General features: G+C 41.8%; 1 protein-coding gene across 4 annotated transcripts in view; it reads left to right on the forward strand.

The window, feature by feature from the left end:
• Positions 1-260: 260 nt before the first annotated feature.
• NCAPG2 (non-SMC condensin II complex subunit G2) overlaps positions 261-24,329 on the forward strand; it is a 116,491-nt gene continuing 92,422 nt past the window's right edge. For 3 of the 4 annotated variants that reach the window (XM_073334541.1, XM_073334542.1, XM_073334544.1), the window contains exons 1-6: positions 261-419; positions 7,724-7,836; positions 11,269-11,448; positions 12,507-12,621; positions 13,726-13,886; positions 18,530-18,664. In XM_073334541.1, the coding sequence (XP_073190642.1) occupies positions 7,759-7,836; positions 11,269-11,448; positions 12,507-12,621; positions 13,726-13,886; positions 18,530-18,664 (669 nt within the window). In that variant the 5' untranslated portion in view covers positions 261-419; positions 7,724-7,758. The remainder of the gene's footprint in view (positions 420-7,723; positions 7,837-11,268; positions 11,449-12,506; positions 12,622-13,725; positions 13,887-18,529; positions 18,665-24,329) is intronic. The other variant, XM_073334543.1, reaches the window with a different exon arrangement.

Below are 24,329 nucleotides of genomic sequence, written 5' to 3' on the forward strand. Positions count from 1 at the left end.
GCCCATGACCCGCTGCGGGGCGGAGATGGAAAGTGCGTGGGGGAACGCGGGGAGCTGCTTGAGTCCAAAGGGACATTGCTCGCCTCCAAGGGGCCTTGCTGAAGCGCAAACGCCGCCAACCGGCTGGCGAGCGCAGGAACTGGAGGGCAGACGTGTCCCCTCCCACCTTGAGCGGCGGCAACCCCTAACCAGCCAGCTCCTCCCTTCAACGGCCGCAGTGCTCGCGCGCGCCCGTCACGCCCTTTGTGGTGCAGACAGAGTCGAGTGGGTGGACGCAGAGGCGACGGGTGCGCGCTCGCACTTCCCCTCGCGCACGGCTGTGTAGCGGCGCTTGCGTAAGGGGCGTTGGCGGTTAACGGCCGCCGCGCCGCGGGAGAATTCGAAACGGGGAGAGCGAGCGCAGAGCGGCTCGGGCCGATGTGAGTCTGGGGTTCCTGGGTGCGGGGCTGACGCTGGGGGCCGGCTGAGGAATGGTGCTGCTGCCTGTCAGTGTCAGGGCTGGCCGAGGAGCCTGGGCAGGGGGAGGTTGGTTTTGTCACGGCTGTGTGAGAGAGTGCGGGGCTGCAGGCGGCCGGGAGCGGTGGGATGCTGGGCGGGCGGGCGGGCTGCCTGGGTGGGGAGGGAGGGAACGCGCGCGCGCGCGCGGGGTGGCGGTGCTCGCCCGGTTCGCGGTGGCGGGTATCCGTATCATCGGGTGTCTGTTTCGCCAGTCCTCCCGCTGGGCTCCTGCGCCTCAGAGAAGAGGTGCCCCTAGGGGCAGCGCTGCTCTGCCCCAGCTAGCAGACGGCCTGGCTCCTTCCTGAAGCGACCTGCCTCTCAAATTCCCAGGCTGTTGAATCTCACCGAGCAGTCGGGCGACATTAACAACAGAAAAACCAGGGGAGGGGATTCATACCATTGAAATATTCCAGACTATGAAATCGTCACCCACAGGACCTGTACCATTAACTGGGCAAAACCCATACGTATGCTGCAAGTACCAATCATAGTACACTGGGCCTTGGGGATAGGGCTAGAGAATAAAATAAGACTTTTTTCTTCTCTACGTTTCTACAAGTTCTTTTGATGAAGGGCTTTGTAAATGGAATATACTTCAATTACACCATTACAACACATTATTTGTGTTATCACTTATTAAGTAAAAACTGGCTTATGTATGATTAGCAACTGAAATGTCAACTTCCTGTTTAATTTCCACCTCACTTTTTCTCTCACACTTCCTGCACTGGCATATGATTTTATTGTTACAGCTTGAGTTTTATAGCCATAGGCCTTTGCTCATTACCTTGGTATATACATTGTTACCCCTTTGTACCCACTTACTATTTCTAAATTAAAAACATAAAAGGGAGGAGCTAATTAAAAAAATACCACAAACTACTGATACTTTTTTCTCCTGTTTTTTCTGTATCAGAAAGTTTGATGTTTCAGCCACCAAAGTTGATGGAAGATTTGCAATAAATATTTGGAAATTATGTAGAGGAGAATAAAGTGGGATGGGTAGGTAAATATCCTTAATGACAATAACATGCCTCAAGTATAAGCATTATTGATGGTGGTAGAAGGGAGCTGAATCTTGTAGGTAGTTATGTAAAAGGGAGAATTACAATGTAAAGAGGTAGACATGAAAAGTGGGAAATGTGTCTTGTTCTTACTGAAAAGGCACTTTGACACTCAACTCTGCACCCCATTTTAAACTTATTACAGCTTCCAAAATTATTATTTTTTGCCACAAACAATTAACCTCTAATGAGCTTCAGAAATAAGCAGAGAGTGCAAAGCTAATTATGGATGTTACCCTCAGTATCTGAATCTATAGTCACATGACCATCTCCACTAAATGCTGGATTCTTGTTTAAATTTTCTTGCTAGGTGATACAGGCAGTATTATACCACAGGTGCACCACCAATTTTTTTTTTTTTTTTTTACGATCTAGCAGAAAAGTGTGAATCAAACTAGTTCTGATTGTTAGTAACCACAGGATGAAGTTCTATTCTTTGTTCAAAAGTTCAAAATTTTGTGAAGTTAATCTTTTATCTAGATACTTAAAACAAAATCAGTTCACACCATTCTCCTCATTCTCTCTTTTGTTAGTTTTTACTGGATTCTAGCTTAGATGGTACAGAAATCCTCTTGCTGATTTAAGTTTCACTTAAGACATTAGTGTGGGTATTTATTGCTTCTTATTGCTTAACATCTTACTGTAAATTGCACAAAGACGAAACAAAAGTATTTTGAAAAATTCAACCAGTTCAAAAAGGAGCTAGAAGAGATCTTTAGCTCTGCTTTAGTGCTGAGTTGAATCTTCCTTGGACAGGGCACAAAGATTTCCTTGACCAAGTCCTGATCTACTCCTAAAACTTTTGTGCTGAGCTATTAGTGCATGTGTCCACACTTGCACTTGTCTGCAAGAGACAAAATTTCCATTATGGCCATGTAGTAAACCGCTTCCCCATAACGATGTGGAGCTGTGGTTGATCTACTGAAGTTGATGCAGTGCTAGTGTAGAAACTGTGTGACCTGTGTTGACCCTAATGGTCCACCAACAGCTGTCCCACAATGTCCCATTTCCTGTGACAGTGATTGGTCTGGTCACAATTGTGAACTGTGCAGCCCAGGGTCACAGAGACCGAAAGCCTCACCTCCCCTCCCTGCCTGTGTATTTTTGAAATGCCTTTTCCTGATTGACCAGCTTGGAGAGCACATCTAGCAGCTCATCCTTGTTGTGTGCAGCTGCTCAACTGAACATGCCAGCTCCATGCACTAGATGTGCTCCTGCCTGGAGTAGACAGGAGGTATTGAATTCTCTTTGTGGGGAGAAGCAGCTGTGCAAGGACAGCTACAGACCAGCTGAGGAAACATGAACATCTATGAACAGATTGCACAGGGGTATGACAGGGATCAGCAGCAGTGTCACGTGAAAGCAAAGGACCTACACCAGTTATACCACAATGCCAGGGAGCACAACAGTAAATCTGATCCTGAGTCAGAGATCTGCCACTTCTACAATGAGCTGCATGCCATATTTGGTGGAGACCCCATCAGCACCCCACAGATCAATGTGGATACCTGTGAGGAGCCTGAGACAGATCTCTGCTGTGAACACTGAGGGGAAGTTGAAGGGAGGCTGTTCTAGCTGTGCCATGAGCAAGGACCTGTTAGAGACTCCACCATAGTCTAGCCAGTCCTGCCAGCCAAGCATGGAGGAGCCAGGGGAAGGGATCTCTGGTAAGCGTGTGCATACATTTTTCCTTACAATCTTTAAATTTAAAGATCATGTACAGCCCATCCCACCCACAAGTTAACATGACACCAGTATCAACTTCTCATTGTTTTACTCATATGGGTTGAGTTAGTGCTACAACAAATAGGTAGAGTTGACAACTGCTTTTCATTCCCCTGTTGGGTTGGCGGGGAACCCATTGGGAGCAGTTTGCCTATGTACATAGGGACGTCTCATATTATCCTGAAAGATCTTGGTGAAAATTTCATGGAGAAATTCAGCAATCGTCTCTTGAAGGTTTCTAGGGATGGCTGCCTTATTTCTTCCTCTGGGGTGGGATGCTTTCCCACTTTGGTCTGTGATGAGTTTGGCTGGCATCCTTGCAGTAAACAGGCTAGCAACATGGTGGGGCCTGGGTGGCTTCAGGATGCCAGTAGCAGCTGTGCTGTCTGTACCTTTGTTACCCTCAGGAATGAGATACCAGCTAAAACCATCACCATCTGTGGAAAACAGTGCTAGTATTCAATGCCACTTCCCTATACTCATACCAGTGGAATATGGACAAAAAAGTTATTGTTTCTCGCAACTGAAGTTCCTCCCCCCAACACACTTTCACTTGCAGCTGGCTGGGGCTGGAGAGTAGCAATGCACAGAGGCACTCCAAAGCTGAAGTGTCAATAAGATGTCATCTGAAAAGTTTTTATGGGAATAAGGGAAAAGAGTTTTGAAACTTATCTCTCCCTTTCCGTTGTGACTGTAAATACAATGATGCATCTGTCAGCAGTTGGCATTGTGACATTCTCCATACCTTCAGAACACCTTGACCCTGAGGTGGAGGAGAAAGGGAGAGGACTAAGGAGGACGTGCAGTGAGATGCTGCAAGCCAGGGCCTTGAGGGCCATTGTTGCAGGTGGCATGGAGAAGGGAAGAGGGGAGAGGCCCAGAATTCCAGCGGAAAAAGGAGAGCGAGAGAGTCTATGGCATAATGGGTCTTCTCAGGCAGCAAACCGAAATGCTGCAGATCCTGGTTGACCTACAGGTCCAAAAATCTCAGACTCCCCTCTGCTTGGAAAACTCCATGGTAGTAGCTCCTTATATCGCCACCCCCCACAACGTTTCACCTGGCATCACAGGTTATATCCTTACCCCACGTGTGGGGACAGCAAGGAAAACCAGAATATCACAATCTGACCTGTGAGAAGCATGACTGGTGTATGTGTAGCTCCAGCAGATTACACTGGTGCACTAAAATGGACAAATGTTTGTTGCCTTTCCAATTTCAAAGTTCCATTCCATTAATTTTTGTTTATAGTTTATATTGCATTGCCTGTTGCAGGGTGAATTGATTTTAAATCAGCAATTTAAATCGTGATTTAAATCACCAAGTGGAAAGCCTCAGTTTAAATCATTGTTTTTAATCAACTTTTCTATTTGTACTTCAGTTGTTTTCTAAGGAAAGGTTTCAGAGTAACAGCCGTGTTTAGTCTGTATTCGCAAAAAGAAAAGGAGAACTTGTGGCACCTTAGAGACTAACCAATTTATTTGAGCATAAGCTTTCGTGAGCTACAGCTCACTTCATCAGATGCATACTGTGGAAAATACAGAAGATGTTTTTATACACACAGACCATGAAAAAATGGGTGTTTATCACTACAAAAGGTTTTCTCTCCCCCCCCCCCCCCCACTCTCCTGCTGGTAATAGCTTATCTAAAGTGATCATTCTCCTTACAATGTGTATGATAATCAAGGTGGGCCATTTCCAGCACAAATCCAGGGTTTAACAAGAACGTCTGGGGGGCGGGGGGGGGAATGGTTGAGTCATTATAAAAAGTAACCTATTTCCCATTGCTTATTCCTTCCCTCCCCCCACCCCACCCCCCGTTCCTCAGGCGTTCTTGTTAAACCTTGGATTTGTGCTGGAAATGGCCCACCTTGATTATCATACACATTGTAAGGAGAATGATCACTTTAGATAAGCTGCTACCAGCAGGAGAGTGGGGGGGGGGGTTGTGTGTATAAAAACATCTTCTGTATTTTTCCACAGTATGCATCCGATGAAGTGAGCTGTAGCTCACGAAAGCTTATGCTCAAATAAATTGGTTAGTCTCTAAGGTGCCACAAGTTCTCCTTTTCTTTCTAAGGAAAGGTGCTCATTGGTTGACAAGCATTAAAATATGTTGATTTAGAGTTACATAGAGCTTTTACACTAGATTTGGTGCATCTTTTTTGCTGCCTAGGAGGATACACTGTAACTGTATACATTTATTTAAGCAATTATATAGCTTAATATATTCAGATTCTTAATTGTGTACCTTTAATTTGTTAGAAAATGGTCAATGCCATAGTGCTTATTTATTAACTTTTTGTTCATGATTTGTATCAAACTGTATTAGGATGGTAACGGAACTTAAACATACAACAGTGTATAAAAAATTATTGTTATTAAACAGAATATTTAAATTAAATATTTTGGCTACATACACTTCCTTTATAAAACATGTTTCACATTTACAACTAAAAGATTTTTTTTTAAACAAGGGATTACCTGTAGTTGGTGAATTAAACTGATTATTTCATGCACTTTTAGTAAGTATGTACAGCCCCACACAAGCAGCCAAGTATACACACAAATGAAAGAAATACGAACTTTGACAGCTGTATGCCCATGTAACTTGTATCATCCAAAGTTTGTAATACAGATATGTCCATGGCATTTAATATACGTCATCTCTGGAGCGGATAATGTAATACTTCTGCGATGTAGCCAGCTCAGTCAGCAAATTAATATAAATGTGAGGAATTTTGTCAAAATTCACAAGTACTTTCCTCTGGTCCCTCCCCGCATTAGATCTCACATTTTTGTGGAGATCTAAAATTGTTTCTCCCTTGCAGTGTCACTCAAATATTTTGGCTTTGTAAAGTGAACTGTTTTACTGCTGGGGTAAGTTCTATAGAAAATCTCCAAAACTTCAAAAATATGCCTTGCAAAAACAAGTTTGAACTGGTTGACGTTATAAATATCAGTAATAAATTTTTACCCTGTTTTTAAGGCTGGAAGCAAATGTCAATTATTCAGCTGATCCAAAGGTTTTGATTATTTTTAATGCCTGAAAAATTTGAGGATTACTATTCAGAAGAAAGAACAGGAGTACTTGTGGCACTTTCAAGACTAACAAATTTATTTGAGCATAAGCTTTCGTGGGCTACAGCCCACTTCATCGGATGCATAGAATGGAACATATACTAAGAAGATAGATAGATATATATATAGAGAGAGAGAGAGAGATACACACATATATAAGAGAACATGAAAAGGTGGAAGTAGCCACATCAACTGTAAGAGGCTAATTAAACTAATTAAGTTGGGCTATTATCAGCAGGAGGAAAAAAACTTTTGTAGTGATAATCAAGATGGCCCATTTAGACAGTTGACAAGAAGGTGTGAGGATACTTATCATGGGGAAATAGATTCAATGTGTGTAATGACCCAGCCACTCCCAGTCTCTATTCAAACTCAAGTTAATGGTATCTAGTTTGCATATTATTTCAAGCTCAGCAGTTTCTTGTTGGAGTCTGTTTTTGAAGCTTTTCTGTTGCAAAATTGCTATCTTTAAGTCTGTTACTGAGTGGCCAGAGAGGTTGAAGTGTTCTCCAACCGGGATTCCTGTTGTCAGATTTGTGTCCATTATTCATTTGCGTAGAGACTGTCTGGTTTGGCCAATGTACATGGCAGAGGGGCATTGCTGGCACATGATGGCATATATCCAGCAGAGTAATCAGAGGTGGATATGAAAGATGAATGTGTGGGGCTTCAGCAAAGAGATCCTTGGGTAACACACTAGTGAGAAGTGTAGTCAAGAGCTAGGCTTAATATATTTAGAGAACTGTTTGTTTTTTCTCTCCCATCATAACAATAAAAGCTGTTAGAAATCGGGCATTCCTATCAAAGGCAGGCAACAGGACTAGTAGGTATATCTTGTAGTATAAACTGTGGGTTAACTGGGCACTACTTAGCTCTTGCTGGTCTAGGTCTTGCTCCTTAGGTCAAAGTTGAAAAATTTGGTGAGGCAGCACTGAGAGAACTTGAACTGCCACTGTTTGTGGCTTTGTGTAAGTAAATATTGCTGTCTAGGATGCTAAGTTATTAGCTAAAAAGAGAGTTTGGTGGAAAAAGTAATGATCCTCGTTTAAAAAAAACCTAAGTTCTTCTAAATTTTCTTTAAAAAGATCTCTTTCCTACTAAAGCATTTTTGTTTTTTATTTAAAGTACAGATTCTGAAGGTTGATGTCATTATTAACCAGAAAATTAGCTAGTAAAGCTATCTGTGAATATGCTTTTTGGGGTGATAAATGATGTGGTCTGTTTCTTATGAAGTATGATTTGGATGAGAAATTTATTAATCTTACTCTTGTACCCATAATGCCTCTTCATCTGAAAAATTACACTATATACTGATTGAAAAAAGGTATTTTTTTAATAACTGACTTTTTTCTTCTAGCTTCACAAATTAAGGACCTTTGGAAAAAATAAATCATGACAAGACGTGAAGCATTTCTACAAGTTGTATCTACAGATACTGTTGAAGAGTTTGTGCATTATTTGCAGCTTCATGTAAGTAATCCATGATAAATATGGATAATAGTAGTAAAATCCTCCCATCTATCAATACTTAGATTTTTTTTTTAAATCTTCCATGCTAGTAACTGCAACCATGTTTAGAATAATTATTGTGGTAAATATTAATTTAAAAATTAGTACTTAAATTGCATTGTCAACCTAGACTACTGAGTTTTTCTGGTTACCAATCCAGTATACTAAAATTAATTTGTTTTTATTTATTTTCTCTCCATTCCCCCACTTTTTAGAGATATTTTGTCTTCTCATCTCTCCTTCTGGTATTTTTTTGCTTCCCATCACCTTTTGTACGTCCTCTATTCATTCTATCTTTTATCTGCTAAGATACAGCATGTGCTGTTACGGGATCTCAATGAAACTGACTTAAGCATGTTTATTTGCATAGTTTGCAACAGGATACTTGTGTTTCTCAGCGAAGCTTAGACTGCGTTCTACTCAGTTTCACTAATATGCTGTTATAAGAGCCTTCCATATAAGTCTGTCCCACAGGTGAAATTGAAATATGAGCTGTCTGCGATCCCATGCCAGATATAAATTCCTGAGCTCCATAAAGAGATCCTGAAACAAAGTATAATTTCATCAAATTATATACATATGAACTATTAAATAGACTTTAGAGTTAAGTATTACAAATGGCAAATACCCATAAATCACTGTCTTCAACTGAGAAGCTTAATTGCCAAATAACTTAATCAGGAGTAGGCTGTCAAAATGGCAAATGAAGATTTAACCATGTGATTTCATTAATAAAGAATTGGACAGTTCTGTATTCACACTACTTTGAAAATGTGCTTGTTTTAACCCTGACTCAAAAATGAAACCTGATTTATTGCAGACATAATACCAAGAAACTATATTGTATGTATGTATGTTTTATAAAACGCTGGTGTCTTATATACAACTTGGTCACTCTTAAAATATGTTCATTCACTGGTAATTGAGTTGCTTAGCATAAAGCAAATCAAACCATTCATGGGTAGTTTACTACAAATTTCAAAGAGAAATGAAGACAATATTATTACACCACAAATTCCATCTAAATATTAATATCTCATTTTGATCTCTGAATCAATAGAATATAGTAATGAAACATTATAGACAGGAACAGAAGTTTAGCATCTACAACCTAATTCTATCACATTGTTAAACTTCTAACAAGATCTAAGTAAACACAGACAAATACAATTATTATCTACTTTTGATCTTCTAACAATACAGGCACTTTAATCTACTTAACATGGTTTTGCTAACTATCTACAAGGAATAGTCCTGTTTTACCATTTCAGCACTCTTCTAATAAGTCCTTAAGGGTTGTTAAAGCCTGCTGGTTGCTTAACCCTTGCTGGCTCAGTGTCACGCTAATTGTTCTGGGTGAATTCAGTTCCCACATGGATGACTGTTACTGAGGGTCATCTAAGAACTTTATGATGCGTGTGTGAAAGTTAGGTCTTTGAGAGTGACCATTATATGCCCCCACCCCTTTTTTTTTTTTTTTTTTTTTTGAAGCTGGGATATACACCTTATGTCAGGGTAATTTTGGTTAGCCTGCATTTAGAAGCTAACAAATCCTGTTTGAGTTGAGGGCAGTGAGGAGGAAAGGAATTTTGTCAACAGATCGCTCAGTTGATATTTTGTTAGGACATCATGATGAGATGGAGTACTTGTGGCACCTTAGAGACTAACAAATTTATTAGAGCATAAGCTTTCGTGAGCTACAGCTCACTTCATCGGATGCATACAGTGGAAAATATAGTGGGGAGATTTTATATACACAGAGAACATGAAACAATGGGTGTTACCATGTTTTTGAGACCTAAAAGTGGCAATTCTTCAACAAAAAAACTTCAGAAACAGACTCCAGCAAGAGACTGCTGAATTGGAATTAATTTGCAAACTGGATACAATTAACTTAGGCTTGAATAAAGACTGGGAATGGATGTGTCATTACACAAAGTAAAACTATTTCCCCTTGTTTATTTCCCCTCCTACTGTTCTCGTAAACGGCTGGAAATGGCCCACCTTGATTATCACTACAAAAGGTTCCCCCCTCACTGCCCTCCTGCTGGTAATAGCTCACCTTTCCTGATCACTTTGTTACAGTCTGTATGGTAACACCCATTGTTTCATGTTCTCTGTATATATAAAATCTCCCCACTATATTTTCCACAGTATGCATCCGATGAAGTAGCTCACGAAAGCTTATGCTCAAATAAATTGGTTAGTCTCTAAGGTGCCACAAATACCCCTTTTCTTTTTACGAATACAGACTAACATGGCTGTTACTCTGAAACCTGTGACACCTTAGAGATTAACAAATTTATTTGAGCATAAGCTTTCATGAGCTACAGCTCAGTTCATCGGGTGCATGCTGTAGGTCACGAAAGCTTATGCTCAAATAAATGTTAGTCTCTAAGGTGCCACAAGTACTCCTTTTCTTTTTGCAGATACAGACTAACATGGCTGATACTCTGAAACCTGTTCTTTTGAATGTTATCACAAACGTTTATCTAAAAATACCATCAGTGCAGGATTCTTACTTCTGGATTCTAACTTTGTAATGGAAGAATGGTGAAATTCCCTCTAGCTGTAAGTCAAGAAGGACGTGATAGGAACATTTGGAGCATTTATACTCAGCAGGTGGTATTGTTTGATGGTCAGTGGGGAACCTGGTTCATGATTAAGGCTACGATTATGTCATGGAAGTCACGGAATCCATGACTTCCATTGACCTCCTTGACATTTTCTGACCTGGGGCTGGAGCTCCCAGCCAGCTTTGCCTTTGGAGCTCCTAGGCCCCAACCTGGTGGGGGGACCCTGTGCAGCTGCCCAGCCATGGTGGGCGGCCAGTGGGATCCCGCGCAGCTGCCCAGTGGCAGGCGGCTGGGGGACCCTGCAGCAGCCCAGCCCCGAGGAAGAGGGACCTCGGAGCTCCCACGCACTGCATCGGTGTGAGACCCGGGAGCCCCAGCAGCAGTGGGTGCTGAACCTACCTATCCCTTTTGTCAGGGATATTTTTTGTCAGGGACAGGTCGCAGGCTGCCATGAATTTTTATTTCCCATGACCTGTCCCTGACTTTTACTAAAAATATCCGTGACAAAAACTTAGCTTTATTTATGATTGATCCCACTTACTGTTGCCCTCAAAGATGAAAAGACTTTGCATTAAGGAAGTTCTCTTTGTTTTTTGATAAGGAGTTAAGACTTAGAAGTAGGAATCCTTCAAATTGATGTCATCAAATAAGCAGAATTTCAAGCAAGTAATTTTCCCTTTATTACTAGGTATAGTATGAAAGATTTGTTTAAAATAAGCATTTTATTGCAGTGTGACTGTATCAATGTAAACCACTACACTGACACAGAATAAATTTGTTATTTTGTGCCATGTAATGTTTTCTGAACACTTTACAGAAAGATCCATTTGATCTGAATGAATTGCTTCAGGAATTACCAAGAAAACAGAAGGAAGTATTATGGGAGAGGCTGACGCATCTATTAACACAAATTTTGGTAGAGAACCCAGTGGAAGGATGGCAGAGGATTGAAGATGAAAGTGATGATGATATGGAAATAGAGGAAAGTCCCAAAATGGTAAAATAAAAATACAAAATCTTCCAGTGTGCTATTCAAGATTCTGAGTACTTTGAATTAGGATCTTCTACCAGCAGATGTATCTACTTAGAGATGGCACAGAATTGGTTTGTAGAACTTCCAAAAAACAAGTTGGGGTTTTTCAGAGTTAACGCTCTTTAATCTTTTCCTGCTCTCTTTATAATCTGGAGTTTTGACTGTTTCTGGGGTATACTTAAGTGATGCTAACCGTGTATTAATTGATCAAATGTTATTACAAGTTCAGTCTTTTACAAATTCAGTGTTCACAGCAGGAAGACTGCCAGCTTTTCTTGTCAATTTCATATCTCCGATATGGAGCCGTGAAATTGACAAGAATGACACTTACATTGACTATTGGTTCATTCTGTGTCTACACTGACGCTGCGTCACCCTAACTACACGGACATAAGCCTTACGCCTCTTGTGGAGGTGGAGTTATTATGTCGGTGTTGTAGAGCACTTGTGTTGGTGGGAGCAAGACTGTGATGTAATGGTCCACAAATTATAAAAGTTGGAGAACCGCTGTACTAACACAATAATGCTTTACCTTATATAGCACATTGCAGCTGAGGATTTAAACAATTTAAAATTACAAATGCATTAATCCACAAAACAACCCTGCTAAGTAGATATAATTTCTTATCTCTCAAATGGGGATATGCTGCGAAGTTCGGATTACAAACCAGGCTCGTGGCTTAAATACAAACAAAAATTCTGTATTAGTAATTAAATTAGAAATTAGATCATAAAAATCAAAAGCCTTTTGTTTGAATTTAAATTTTGTAAAAACTTTGGTTTTTGCAGATATGAATGTTGTGCCATAATTGACTTGATAGTTTCCATCTAACATTGAACAAAGCAAGTGGATATGTGTCCAGAACATTGTTTGAGCTATGCACGCTCATTTTCTGTAGCTAATGCTTATTTTCTGAGACTTTATTTTTTTCAGAATTATAGCCTATTTTGAAGCCTTTCGAGTTATTTTAAAGAAAACTATTTTTCAGTTTACTTAAGATGAATTGTTTTTTAACTTTCAGAAACAAATGACAGCTGTGATCCAAGGGGTGACAACTGTAGTTACTGCTTCGATACCTGTAGTAGATGAAAATATAAACTACAAAGCTCTTCTAGAATGTGCTCTAATATTAAATGGTGGGTATTTTTCTTAATGTGGAATGTTATATAGTATGCTGATTTTCGGCAGCACTTTAGTACACTGATCTGCTGCTAATGGTTGAGTTGTCTTGTTTTTGTTGTGGTTTGAATAAAAGGGTGAACTTTGGTACCAGAGACACTAATATTTTGGCCTGCAGGCCTTATTTACTATGACAGCTTACTGTGAAGGATGGCAGGCAGGGGGTTGCATATCCTAATTTGGATTCCTTATTTCCTCCAACAAATAAGTTTACAATCCATCCCATAAGAAAAAACAGTTTTATGTCATTCTTTTTTACATCGTGTTGGTTGACTCTCCTGTCCCTAAAAAACAAGTAAACTATCAGTTTAAATACATTTTTCAAATATTCGTGTCCAACATTCTATGGGACAGTTGTCAAAGGAAGATGGAAGGGGAGATGAAGGTCAGTGTAATTGTGCCTCAACTATTTAAGAAGTATCCGTATGTTCACATAGATATAACTGTTGCTCCAATGACACTCTGGTCAAGAATCAAGGTACCATCTGAAAATAAATTTATCACCAGCTTAATTATGTGTTCATCTGCTGATGATTTGTGGTTTTCTAGTGCATTTGTGTAAGCTAATATAGCGCTAAGTATACTGAGTGTTTGATTTTAAATTCTGTCTATGAGATTGATTTTTTTTTCAAGTGTAGGGCATCTAGAATTCTATCTATGTGCTGGAAAAATAAAAGGGGTGGGGGGTTATAATTTAGAGATGTGTCCAAGGCTAAGCTGTGCATCTTCATCCCCCAAATCCTGTACAAACATAACTAACTACCCCAGGTGAGGTAGGTAAGTATCTTTATCTCTCTGTCACTATTAAAATGGGTGAATCTTATGAATTGAATTATTGCTGACCCAGTATACTCTGACAATGAGCTTAGAGCTTAATAGAACCATTTATGTAAACCCAAACAACTTATTTTTCTGTTTGTGATTGGTATTGTGGGCACAAACGTAGGAAGAACAGAACTTTGAGGTAGGCATCATGAGACAGATTCAACTTGCTAATAGGCTGTTGTGCCACAGGAGTTTGATTATACTTGCAGTAAATAATTGCTTTGCACTCGTTGTAGGTATTTTTTATGCATTATCTGAATCTGAAAAAGTCCTGCAGGGTGCCATCCAGCAATTATGTGGTATGTGGTGGGAGAAAGGACTGGAAGGAAAAGAACAACTGGGGAAAACAGCTTTTATTATGCTGCTAAGAAAAAGTCTGAAGAGCAAAACTGGTTTGGTATGTTGAAGCTATGTGGATAACTTTATAATTATTATTGAATATCCAGAGTTCATATGTATCTAAAATATCCTTCATTTTATTTGAGCTAATTGGTCGTCTCAGTCATAAAGGCCTCTAATATAATTTATCCAACATATGTTTAAGGCTGATTGGATCTAAAGTGTCTCCAATTGATACCTGTCTTGCAATTTGTGTTTTTAAATTGTTATAATCCGGTGTAGAATGAATTTAAAACTTGAATCCTTTTGAAAATGATATCACGTGATAAGTTAGCCACTTGTTCTGCAACCTTTCCTCTCACTTTCTCCCCCATCCCCCAGAAAGTTAATGGTCAATATTTGTAGAGTGGCTAATGATTTCGGGTGACTCAATTTTGGGGTGTCGTTCCTGAATAACCTGAAAAGGGCTTTATTTTTCAGAGTACATGTGCTCAGCACTTTTCAGAAATTATCCTTTTTTAATTCAGCCTCATTCTAGATCAGCCTTTATTGTGCGATGTCACAGGGGCTGGCCCTCGGAGGGGTCAGGCACCCAGGCTCGGCTAAGGAGAGTAAACCAATCTAGATCCACCTGTGGATTGGTAATGGGATAAGAATGGCCATACGGGTCAGACCAAAGGTCCATCTAGCCCAGTATCCCGTCTTCCGAAAGTGGCTAATGCCAGGTGCCCCAGAAGGAATGAACAGAATACGTAATAATCAAGTGATCCATCCCCAGTTGCCCATTCCCAGCTTCTGGCAAACAGAGGCTAGGGAGCACCCCTGTCCATCTTGGCTAATAGCCATTGATGGACCTATTCTCCATGAATTTATCTAGTTCTTTTTTGAACCCTGTTATAGGATTGGCCTTCACAACATCCTCTGGCAAGGAGTTCCACAGGTTGACTGTGCGTTGTGTGGAAAAAATACTTCCTTTTATTTGTGTTAAACCTGCTGTCTATTAATTTCATTTGGTGACCCCTAGTTCCTGTGTTATGAGAAGGCATAAATAACATTTCCTTATTTACTTTCTCCACACCAATCATGATTTTTAGACCTCTATCGTATCCTCCCTTAGTCATTTCTTTTCCAAGCTGAAAAGTCCCAGTCTTATTAATCTCTCCTCATATGGTGGCCATTCCATACCCCTAATCATTTTTGTTGCCCTTTTCTGAACCTTTTCCAATTCTAATATATCTTTGGAGATGGGGTGGCCACATCTGCACACAGTATTCAAGATGTGGGCGTACCATGGATTTATATAGAGGCAAGATATTTTCTGTCGTCTTATGTATCCCTTTCTTAAAGATTCCCAACATTCTGTTTGCTTTTTTGACTGCTGCTGCACATTGAGTGGATGTTTTCAGAGAGCTATCCACAATGACTCCAAGATCTTTCTTGAGTGATAACAGTTAATTTTATATGTATAGTTAGGATTATTCTTTCCAGTGCGCATTAATTTGCATTTATCAACATTGAATTTCATCTACCATTTTGTTGCCCAGTCACCCAGTTTTCAGAGATCCTTTTGGAGCTCTTTATTGTCTGCCTGGGTCTTACAAAAACACTCAAGATAGTTATCATCTGCAAATTTTGACACCTTAGTGTTTACCCTTTTTTCCAGACCATTTATGAATATGTTGAATAAGACTTGTCCCAGTACAGACTCTTGGGGGATACCACTATTTACCTCTGTCCTTTCTGAAAACTGACCATTTATTCCTAACATTTATTTCCTAACTTTTAACCAGTTACCAATCCTTGAGAGGACCTTCCCTCTTATGCTATGACTGCTTACTTTGCTTAAGGGCCTTTGGTGAGGGACCTTGTCGAAGGCTTTCTGAAAATCTAAGTACGCTATGTCCACTGGATCCCCCTTGTCCACAGGCTTATTGACCCTGTCAAAGAATTCTAGTAGATTGGTGAAGCATGATTTTCCTTTACAAAAACCATGTTGACCCAGCAAATTATGTTCATCTATGTGTCTGACAATTTTGTTCTTTACTATAGTTTCAACCAGTTTGCCCGGTGTTATACCAATAAAATAAAAACGAGCAGGATCTTATTAAAGGGGAAAAGGCAAAATGCTATATTGTGAATACAGAAAGAATCATAGTAAGCAGTTAGTTATAGCTATACATTCCATTCAATTTCATATTTATTCACACACACACACACACAGGTTCTGCAAGGTTGTTATCATAGTTACCAGCCTTAGAGTTGCTCATGCCAAGCCACTGGCCAGGTGGCGTGGACATGAGGAGGGAGCAGGGCCTTGTCAGATGCTCATCTGACGCTCCTGGAAGTTGTTTTGCAGAATCAGACCCCAAAGTTCTCACTTTCTAGAGTCCATTTTTATAGGAATTTCTTCCAATGCCAGTCTATGGGAATTGCTTCATCATGCTGTTGCTGAATCAGTCAGCAGATAGCACATTCCTGACGGCTCCATGCTGCCAGATGTTATCTTGTTCTTTGGTTCTCCCATCTTTGAGGCTGTTGGGTGGATTCCAGTCTGCCCTCCGGGGGTCCTCTGGTTATTTCCACTTGACGCCTTCTTCAGCCAATGGACACTGGATTCTTAGGCTGGCACCTCCTTGATCATTCAGTTATTATCCATACCAAGCATCCATCCACGTACATCCTCTATCTCCTATTTTAATCACAATTGTTAACAAAGCAAGATGAGTACAACAAAAGGGCGGGGAGTCTCTGGGTGCTGTTTCTGTTGTTACAGAGTATTGCTTTGAGTCTCTCTCTGTGTGAGTAGAGGTTGTTACAAAGAATTGCTTTGAGAACAGACTCTGTCTTAGAATGTACTAACACAATTAGCAGCTTGCAAGTTTCACACAGAGAGGGAGAGAAACAGTACCAAAAACCAAGAGACCTCTTAATTAGTAATACCCTGGAATTTAAACTAGGGGGAATCAAACTCATTTGTGATTTTAATACAGAACTTCTTTAATATGATCCAACACCGGTACTGAAGTCAGGCTTACAGGCCTGTAATTACCCGGATCACGTCTGGAGCCCTTTTTAAAAATTGGCATCACGTTAGCTATCCTCCAGTCATTTGGTACAGAATCTGATTTAAATGATAGGTTACAGACTACAGTTAGTAGTTCTGCAATTTCACATTTTAGTTTCTTCAGAACTCTTGGGTGAATGCCATCTGGTCCTGGTGACTTATTACTATTTAGTGTATCAATTTGTTCCAAAACCTCCTCTAATGACACCTCAATCTGGGACTGTTCCTTAGATTTGTCACTGAAAAACAATGCCTCAGGTTTAGGAATCTCCCTCACATCCTCAGCCGTGAAGACCAATGCGAAGAATTCATTTAGTTTCTCCGCAATGGCCTTATCATCCTTGAGTGCTCCATTAGCATCTCGATCGTTCAATGGCCCCACTGGTTGTTTAGAAGGTTTCCTGCTTCTGATGTACTTAACGCATTTTTTTGCTATTCCTTTTTGAATCTTTGGCCTTCTAATTATATTTTTACATTTAATTTGCCAGAGTTTATGCTGCTTTCTATTTCTATTTTCCTCACTGGGATTTAACTTCCACTTTTTAAAGGATGCCTTTTTGCCTCTCGCTGCTTCTTTCACTTTGTTTTTTAGCCACGGTGGCACTTTTTTGGTTTTCTTACAATTTTTTTTTTTAATTTGGGGTATACATTTAAGTTGAACCTCTATTATGGTGTCTTTCAGTAGCTGGGTGTTAGTTAATTAGTAGAGGAACACCTGGGCTTTATGAAGAGCCAGAATACAGAGGAAGCTTCTGGAGAGAGGAACTACCCCAGAACACACATTTCCAGAGGAGAGATTACAAAGCTCTCTGGACAGGAAGGCCGAGGAGATGCCCTGAGTCATCAGGGGAGAGACTAGGCAGTGGAGAAGCCAGGAGAGTTACAGCTGAGGGAGAAGGCTTGTTTACATACCATGTTTGGCAGTTGATTAAATAAACTAGACCCCAGAAGGGGCATTATTCTCTGTATACAAGCCTCATTGAATTTATTGAAAGGCAAGTAGGGGAAACTGAGGCAGAGACATAACTGCAGTTCCACACCCAGTGTGCTCCAGAGGCATGTCCACTCCTTTCGCTCAGCTTTCCATTGCTGATGAACTATAATTCTTAGCTCCCATCCTTACTTCTCATTTTTAATTGCTTGTTTTATTTCAGTTTGATTTCGATTTAATTTTCTCGAACGATTTTTGTCTGAACTGTGTTTTGTAAAGCACTGTGCACATCTGTGGCAGTACCCAAGAAATTGTTTCCTCTACAGTCATTTTCATTTTTGTCATCTCCATCATTCTAATTGCTTCTGTCATGGTTCATCCCACCTCTACAACATTGTCTTGTTTCTTCCCCTTATCCTAATGATCTTCGGTTTCTTTTCCTTGGCTTCCTCTTGGACTCTCAGATTCACTGCAAGTCTTTTTTCTGTGGTCATGCATGTTGTTTCAATCTGTTTCCATTTCCACTATATCAGGGAAATTAATGTTTTATGCAGTCTGAAAAAGTACCACTGCCTATATGGTACAGGACTGGTTCAGGTCCTGAAACTGAAATGTGGTTGGCAGGAGAGCTCTTAGACAGCAAAATCTAAAAATGTAATTGGGTTTACTTTCACTACAGCATAGCCGTGTTTCTTTCTTTTTTTAGGGTGCAGATATAGTTCGTCTATGGCATCTACACCAGATGTTACTGTGTTTTGATTATGACCTTGAGGAGAGTTACGAAGTAAAAGATTTGTTGCTTCAGTGCTTTATGAGTGTTAACCATATAAAAAAAGAAGAGGTAAACACATTTTCCCATTCTGCTTTTCCATATGTTTTCACATATTTTAAGTTAACTTCTTTCAGAGTTAGTCTTTTTGTGACATAGTATTTGTGGAAGTACCAATTCTTATAGTCATATAGTGAACTTTAGACAGACAATACACCACTTATTTCAGGTTATGGAGCTAAGCGCCAATATGTAGGCTTTTTCCCCCAAAGTGAATCTCTTTTTTTTTTTTTTTTTTTGCTGAGTAAAGACAACAGGATTTGGCCCCATCTGTTATCATGAAAGTAACACCTTGTGAAACAGGCTTTCCAGTTCTTATTGTCTCACTGTTGACTCTTGTCTCCCTAAGCACAGACAAACCATTCTGTGCTGCAGGAAAGGGAAAAAGCACTCCAAAAACTACAGTATAATTCTTACCCTTCTGATTCTACATCATAGCCCACTTTTGGAATTATTGAAGTATTATCAGTTTCTGCAGACTCAGATTTGTACTGTGTTTGCAGAAGTCTTAAACCTGATCGCTTCTCAGTGAAAAATTGTTTTCAGCTGTAACTTTTTACTTTGGTTTGCACACTAGGGAATATTGAGGTCTATACATTACACACCTTAAAATGTCATAGCATGGATTGAAACTGAGATATATATTAAGCCAATGAAGAAAGTATGGTAATGAACCAGTTGTTTTATTCTTATAACACTACAGCAAAAACAAATTCTAAATTTGTTACTGTGTCGTTGACTTAGTGCATTCAGAGGTATTGAAAAAGTCTCAGAACTGTGCTTGCTTGGTCACATCCTATGCTACAGAAACAATATAATTATATGAATTAAGGGTAATATTAGCCATGTTAAATAATTTTGTTCTAGTTAGGTAGTTTCTGAATGATCTGGTTTACTTTAATATTTCCTATTTATATATTGACGATAGAAGCATTGAAAACTAGCTATTATACAAATGTATAAATCTGCATTAGCTATCTTTCAGCAACAAATCAACATGTATGCTTGTTTCTCCAGATCTTGTTTTTTATAAGGCCTTCACTTGTTACTACAGACCTATTATTCCATAGACCAACCACAATTCCAGTTTTCCTCAGGTTGAAATACTGTTTTGACTATGTTACAAATCTGTGTTCTCACTAAAAAAGACTTTAGAAAATCACCACTATGTGTAAACAGTTTCTCTGCCTTTTGAAAGATAGTGCATTAATGTGATTCTACACCTGACTTAACAATTTTATTAAGGGGCTCTTAGTACCAGGTGAACTGTATAGTACCTGGAGAATTTAGCCTGAACTTGTACATAGTACTTAGCATATTGGGTTCTTGATATCCAGTTTGAGTCCCTAGGCACTACTGCAGTACAAGTGAATACTAAGCAATTCTTCAGTTATACTAGGAAATAAAAATGCTTAAGAATCTTACTACTTTTCTTAAACAATCAGAATATCACTGAAATATATGAAATTTTTTTCTTTAAGAAACATTACCTGTGACCTTAAGTTCTTCTTCAAATGCTTGATCATGTCCATTCCAGTGTAGGTGTGTGCTTGCCCTGAGAACCGCCGCTGGAAAGTTTTTCTCTGTGGTATCTGTTGGGTCAGCTGTGGTGCCCCCTGGAGTTGCACCCTCATAGCACCGTTATATAGGGCCCTGCCGACCCCTCAATTCCTTTTTTCCGCCCATGAAAGTCACTGAAACTGCTGCTCATCCTTGCGTTTTTTCAGTACTTCTCTGTGGACTTTGCTGATCATCTGTAAATACTTCTTTTTCTAGAGTTTGAGTTTTTGTTTGTTTGTTTGTAGCAGACCCCGCTTAGCGGGGTTAGCCCTTCCCTGGCATCAGGGTATGCCTTGGACCCCGGGGTTCAAGCCGGGTGCATCATGCCATAAGCTGATGCTGGTTAACGATCTACATTCCATCTGCCTCAAGTGTCTGGAAGGAGACCCACATGCAGGAGCATTGCAGGATTTGCAAGGACTTGCAAGACCTAAGAGGACAGGGCCATTAGACTCAAGTTCCTCCTTATGGAGGCAGTGCTTTGTCCCCCTGTGGAGCAGAGTCACATTGACCCAGCACTGGGTACTTTGGCTTCAGTAAGAAGCACCTTGGCATCTCTAAGGGAGATAGAACATTGTTCCACTTCTCCGGTACCTAGGAAGCACTCTGGGTGTATGGCTCAGGACTCCCGGCACCGACACTCATCTCCAGTGCTAAGGAAGACAATTCCAGGGTCTCTTGGCACTGCTCTCCATCGCCGGTACCTAGAAAAAAGCAGAAAAAGATTGACTAGGGCATTCCCCAACCCCAAGGTCTGCGGGACATTGAGACACTGACAGAGTGTGACCCATGCCGGGCCACTCAGAGTTGCCAGCGATGTGTATGGTACCGTTGACTCCGGCCCCAAGAAGGGCACAGTTGAGTCCAGCACCTTTGGACTGACCGCCAAAAGAGAGCCACTGGAGTTCGGCCCTGGTGCTACTATCCATGCTGGAGAAATTTGAGACAGCGAGGGAGTTACTGTCCCTCCCGGTATTGCCATCCCCTGCCATTTGGGAGCAGATAGTGGCAGTACCAGAGGCAAGGATGGCCGTGGTACCAAGACCTTAGGTGCCATCAAAGGGCAACCCGACATGATGTCACAGCACTGGTCTCTTCCCTCCTGGCACCGTTCTCTAGCACCGGTCGGCACTGCTCTGTTCTGGTCACCAAGCAGTGACTCCAATCGGTGACACCCAACAACTGAGATGAGCCTGGGTATTCTGCCAACAGCCTGGCCACCGACCCAGTGGCAGATGCCACTACAGTATCCATTCTGGCCCTACAGTATCCATACAGTATCCATTCTGGCCCTACAGTATCCAATCTCTGACCCTTTTCAGCCAGTCCGGGATGCACAGTCCAGGAGGTTCTACTCCATTGCATTGGAGTCAAGAGATCTTGCACCACCTCCCTTGGAGTAGTGACCAGGCCTCGGTGCCTAGCCTAGTACCAAATTGCAAGACTCTACCTCATGGGACCTAGCTGGTGCAGAGGGTGAGGAACAAGGCCTCTTACCAGTACAGGCATCCTCTTCCACCTCTGCTGTTGAGGTGGTGGTGGGGACAAGTATAGCGCCTTCCCAGGACGGTAGCCCAGAACCTGGTTATCCAGGTGGAGGAGATCTCCGAATCTCTCATGCCCTGGTGGATATCTCAGCGGCTTCAAGACCACTGCTTTGAACAATACCATTTTGGACCCTGTCAAGATCTTATGGCAGACCCCTGCATCCCTCCAACCCACTGTGAAGAGGATGGAGAAGAAGTACTTTGTGTCTCCGAAGGGGTATACATTTCTGTACACCCCTCCCTCCCCCACTACTGGGTTTTGGTTGTTTCAGTGGCAAACAAGGAATGTCAAGGTCAGCCAGGGCTGATTCCCAAGGCCAAAGACGCCAAAAAACTACACCTTTTTGGCGGGAAGGTGTACTCAACTGGCGGCCTCCAGCTCATGATCACAAACCAGCAAGCGCTACTGAGCTGATGTGATTTCAACTGCTGGAGCGCAATGGCTAAATTCAAGCTTTTGCCAAACGAGTCTAGGGGCAAGTTTTCAGCCATAAAGGGAAAATTCAGCTCAAGAGGGGAAATTGGTGGCTAGAGCGTCCCTTCATGCAGCTTTGGACATGGCAGACTCAGCAGCCCAATCCATGGCTTTGGCTGTAGGCATGAGAAGAAGCTCATGGCTTCAGTATTCTGATTTGCCCTGTGAGTTGCAGCAGGCTGTGCAGGACCTTCTGTTTGAAGGCAAATTGCTCTTTTTGGAGCTGACATTCTCGAAGCTCCATGGACTGAAAGACTCTAGAGCCACCCTGATTACATACACTGGCTTTTGCCAAGATGCATTATAAGCCCCAGCCAATGGTCCTGCTTCTTCCTGCCACAGCAGGGGCAGGATTACAGCAGGAGGAGGAGTAAAGGCTGGAAGAGAAGGCCTCTGTTGCAGTCCTCATCTGCTCCAGTACCTCCCCCCACAAGACAATCAGCAGGGTCTAAGCAGGCCTTTTGATGGAGTGACATACCAGGACAATGTGTGGATCCAAATTCCCCTGTATTTGTAGACAGGTTATCCCACTTCTATCAGGCATGAGCTTACATTACCTCAGATTGCTGGGTGCTATGCACAATAGAACTGGGATACACCCTTCAATTCAGTTGTTCCCCTCCTTCCCACCTTCCATCCCTGTCCCTCTTCAGTGACCCTTCTCATGAGAAGCTTCTGGCCCAAGAGATGCCATCGCTCCCGAAGGGTGGGAGCAGTGGAAGAGGTTCCACCAGTTTAAGGGGCTGGGGGCTCTGCTCCCTCTCCTTCTAATCCTGAAGGCTAATGGTGATCTCAGACTGATGTTGGACCTGCGAAACCTCAACAGATTCATGAAGAAACTGAAGTTCTGCATGGTCTCCTTAGCCTCCATTATCCCTTCTCTGGATCCAGGGGGACAGTATGCCGCCCTTAATTTGAAGAACGCGTATTTTCATATTGCAGTTTTTTGGGGACACAGAAGGTTCCTACGATTCGTTGTGAACTGCATGCACTGCCATGCATGCACTGCTCCCATTCGGCATGTCAGCGGCCCCTTGGGTGTTCACAAAGTGCATGGCAGTCGTCGCAGCCTTTCTAAGGAGACAAGGGGTTCAGGTCTATCTTACTTCAATGACTGGCTGATCAGAGGTTGGTCCAAGGCCCAGGTGGAGGCAGATGTGGAGTTAATACAGCCAACTTTCCAGGCCTTGGGGCTGTTGATAAACATGCAGAAATCTACCCTTTTCTCAGTTCAAGGGACAGAATTCATCGGGGTGGTTCTCTACTTGACCCAGGCCAGAGCCTTCCCCATCACCGCAGCAAGAAACTGTGTAAAGCTCCTTGGGCATATGGCATCATGCACCAATGTGGTGCAACACATGAGACTATGGTTCAGGGCTTTCCAGACTTGGCTGGCATCGGTATACGCACTGGGCCAACACCATCTGGACAGGGCAGTCTCGCTTCCCCTGTCGATGATTTCCACCCTCCTTTGGTGGTTAGACCCATGCACAGTATGTGCAGTAGTCACAGTCTCGAGGCCCCAGCCGCCAGTATCTTTTGTCACAGATGTGTCGGTGATGGGATGGGGAGGCTCACTTGGGGACCCTCAGGATTCAGGGCCTCTAGTCCCCGGAGGAGCTCTTGTTATACATCAACATGAGGAAACTGACTGCAGTGTGCCTAGCCTGCCAGGTGTTCCAACCCCCTTTGGCAGGCAACTGCGTGTCGGTCCTTACAGACATGACAGCAACATTTTACATAAACAGGGCAGAGCGCACTCCTCTCCCAGGAAGCTCTTCACCTGTGGGAATTCTGCATAGCCACTTGATCCACCTCAAAGCCTTCTACCTCCCGGGGTCACAGAACGATTTAGTGGACCATCTCAACAGATCCTTTTCCAACCATTATGCGTGGTCCATTTGTCCAGACATTGTGCGTACCGTTTTCCAGAGGTGGGGAACCCCTAGGTAGACCTGTTCACGACAAAGCACAAGAAGTATCTTCAGTTCTGCTCCTTCTTAGGCTACAGCCTGGATTCGCTCACAGACACCTTTCTCCTCCCTTTGACGAGCCATCTCTTCTACATGTTCCCTCCTATCCCTCTCATACAAAG

This window comes from Lepidochelys kempii, chromosome 2, assembly GCF_965140265.1.
Source record: "Lepidochelys kempii isolate rLepKem1 chromosome 2, rLepKem1.hap2, whole genome shotgun sequence".
NCBI lineage: Eukaryota > Metazoa > Chordata > Testudines > Cheloniidae > Lepidochelys > Lepidochelys kempii.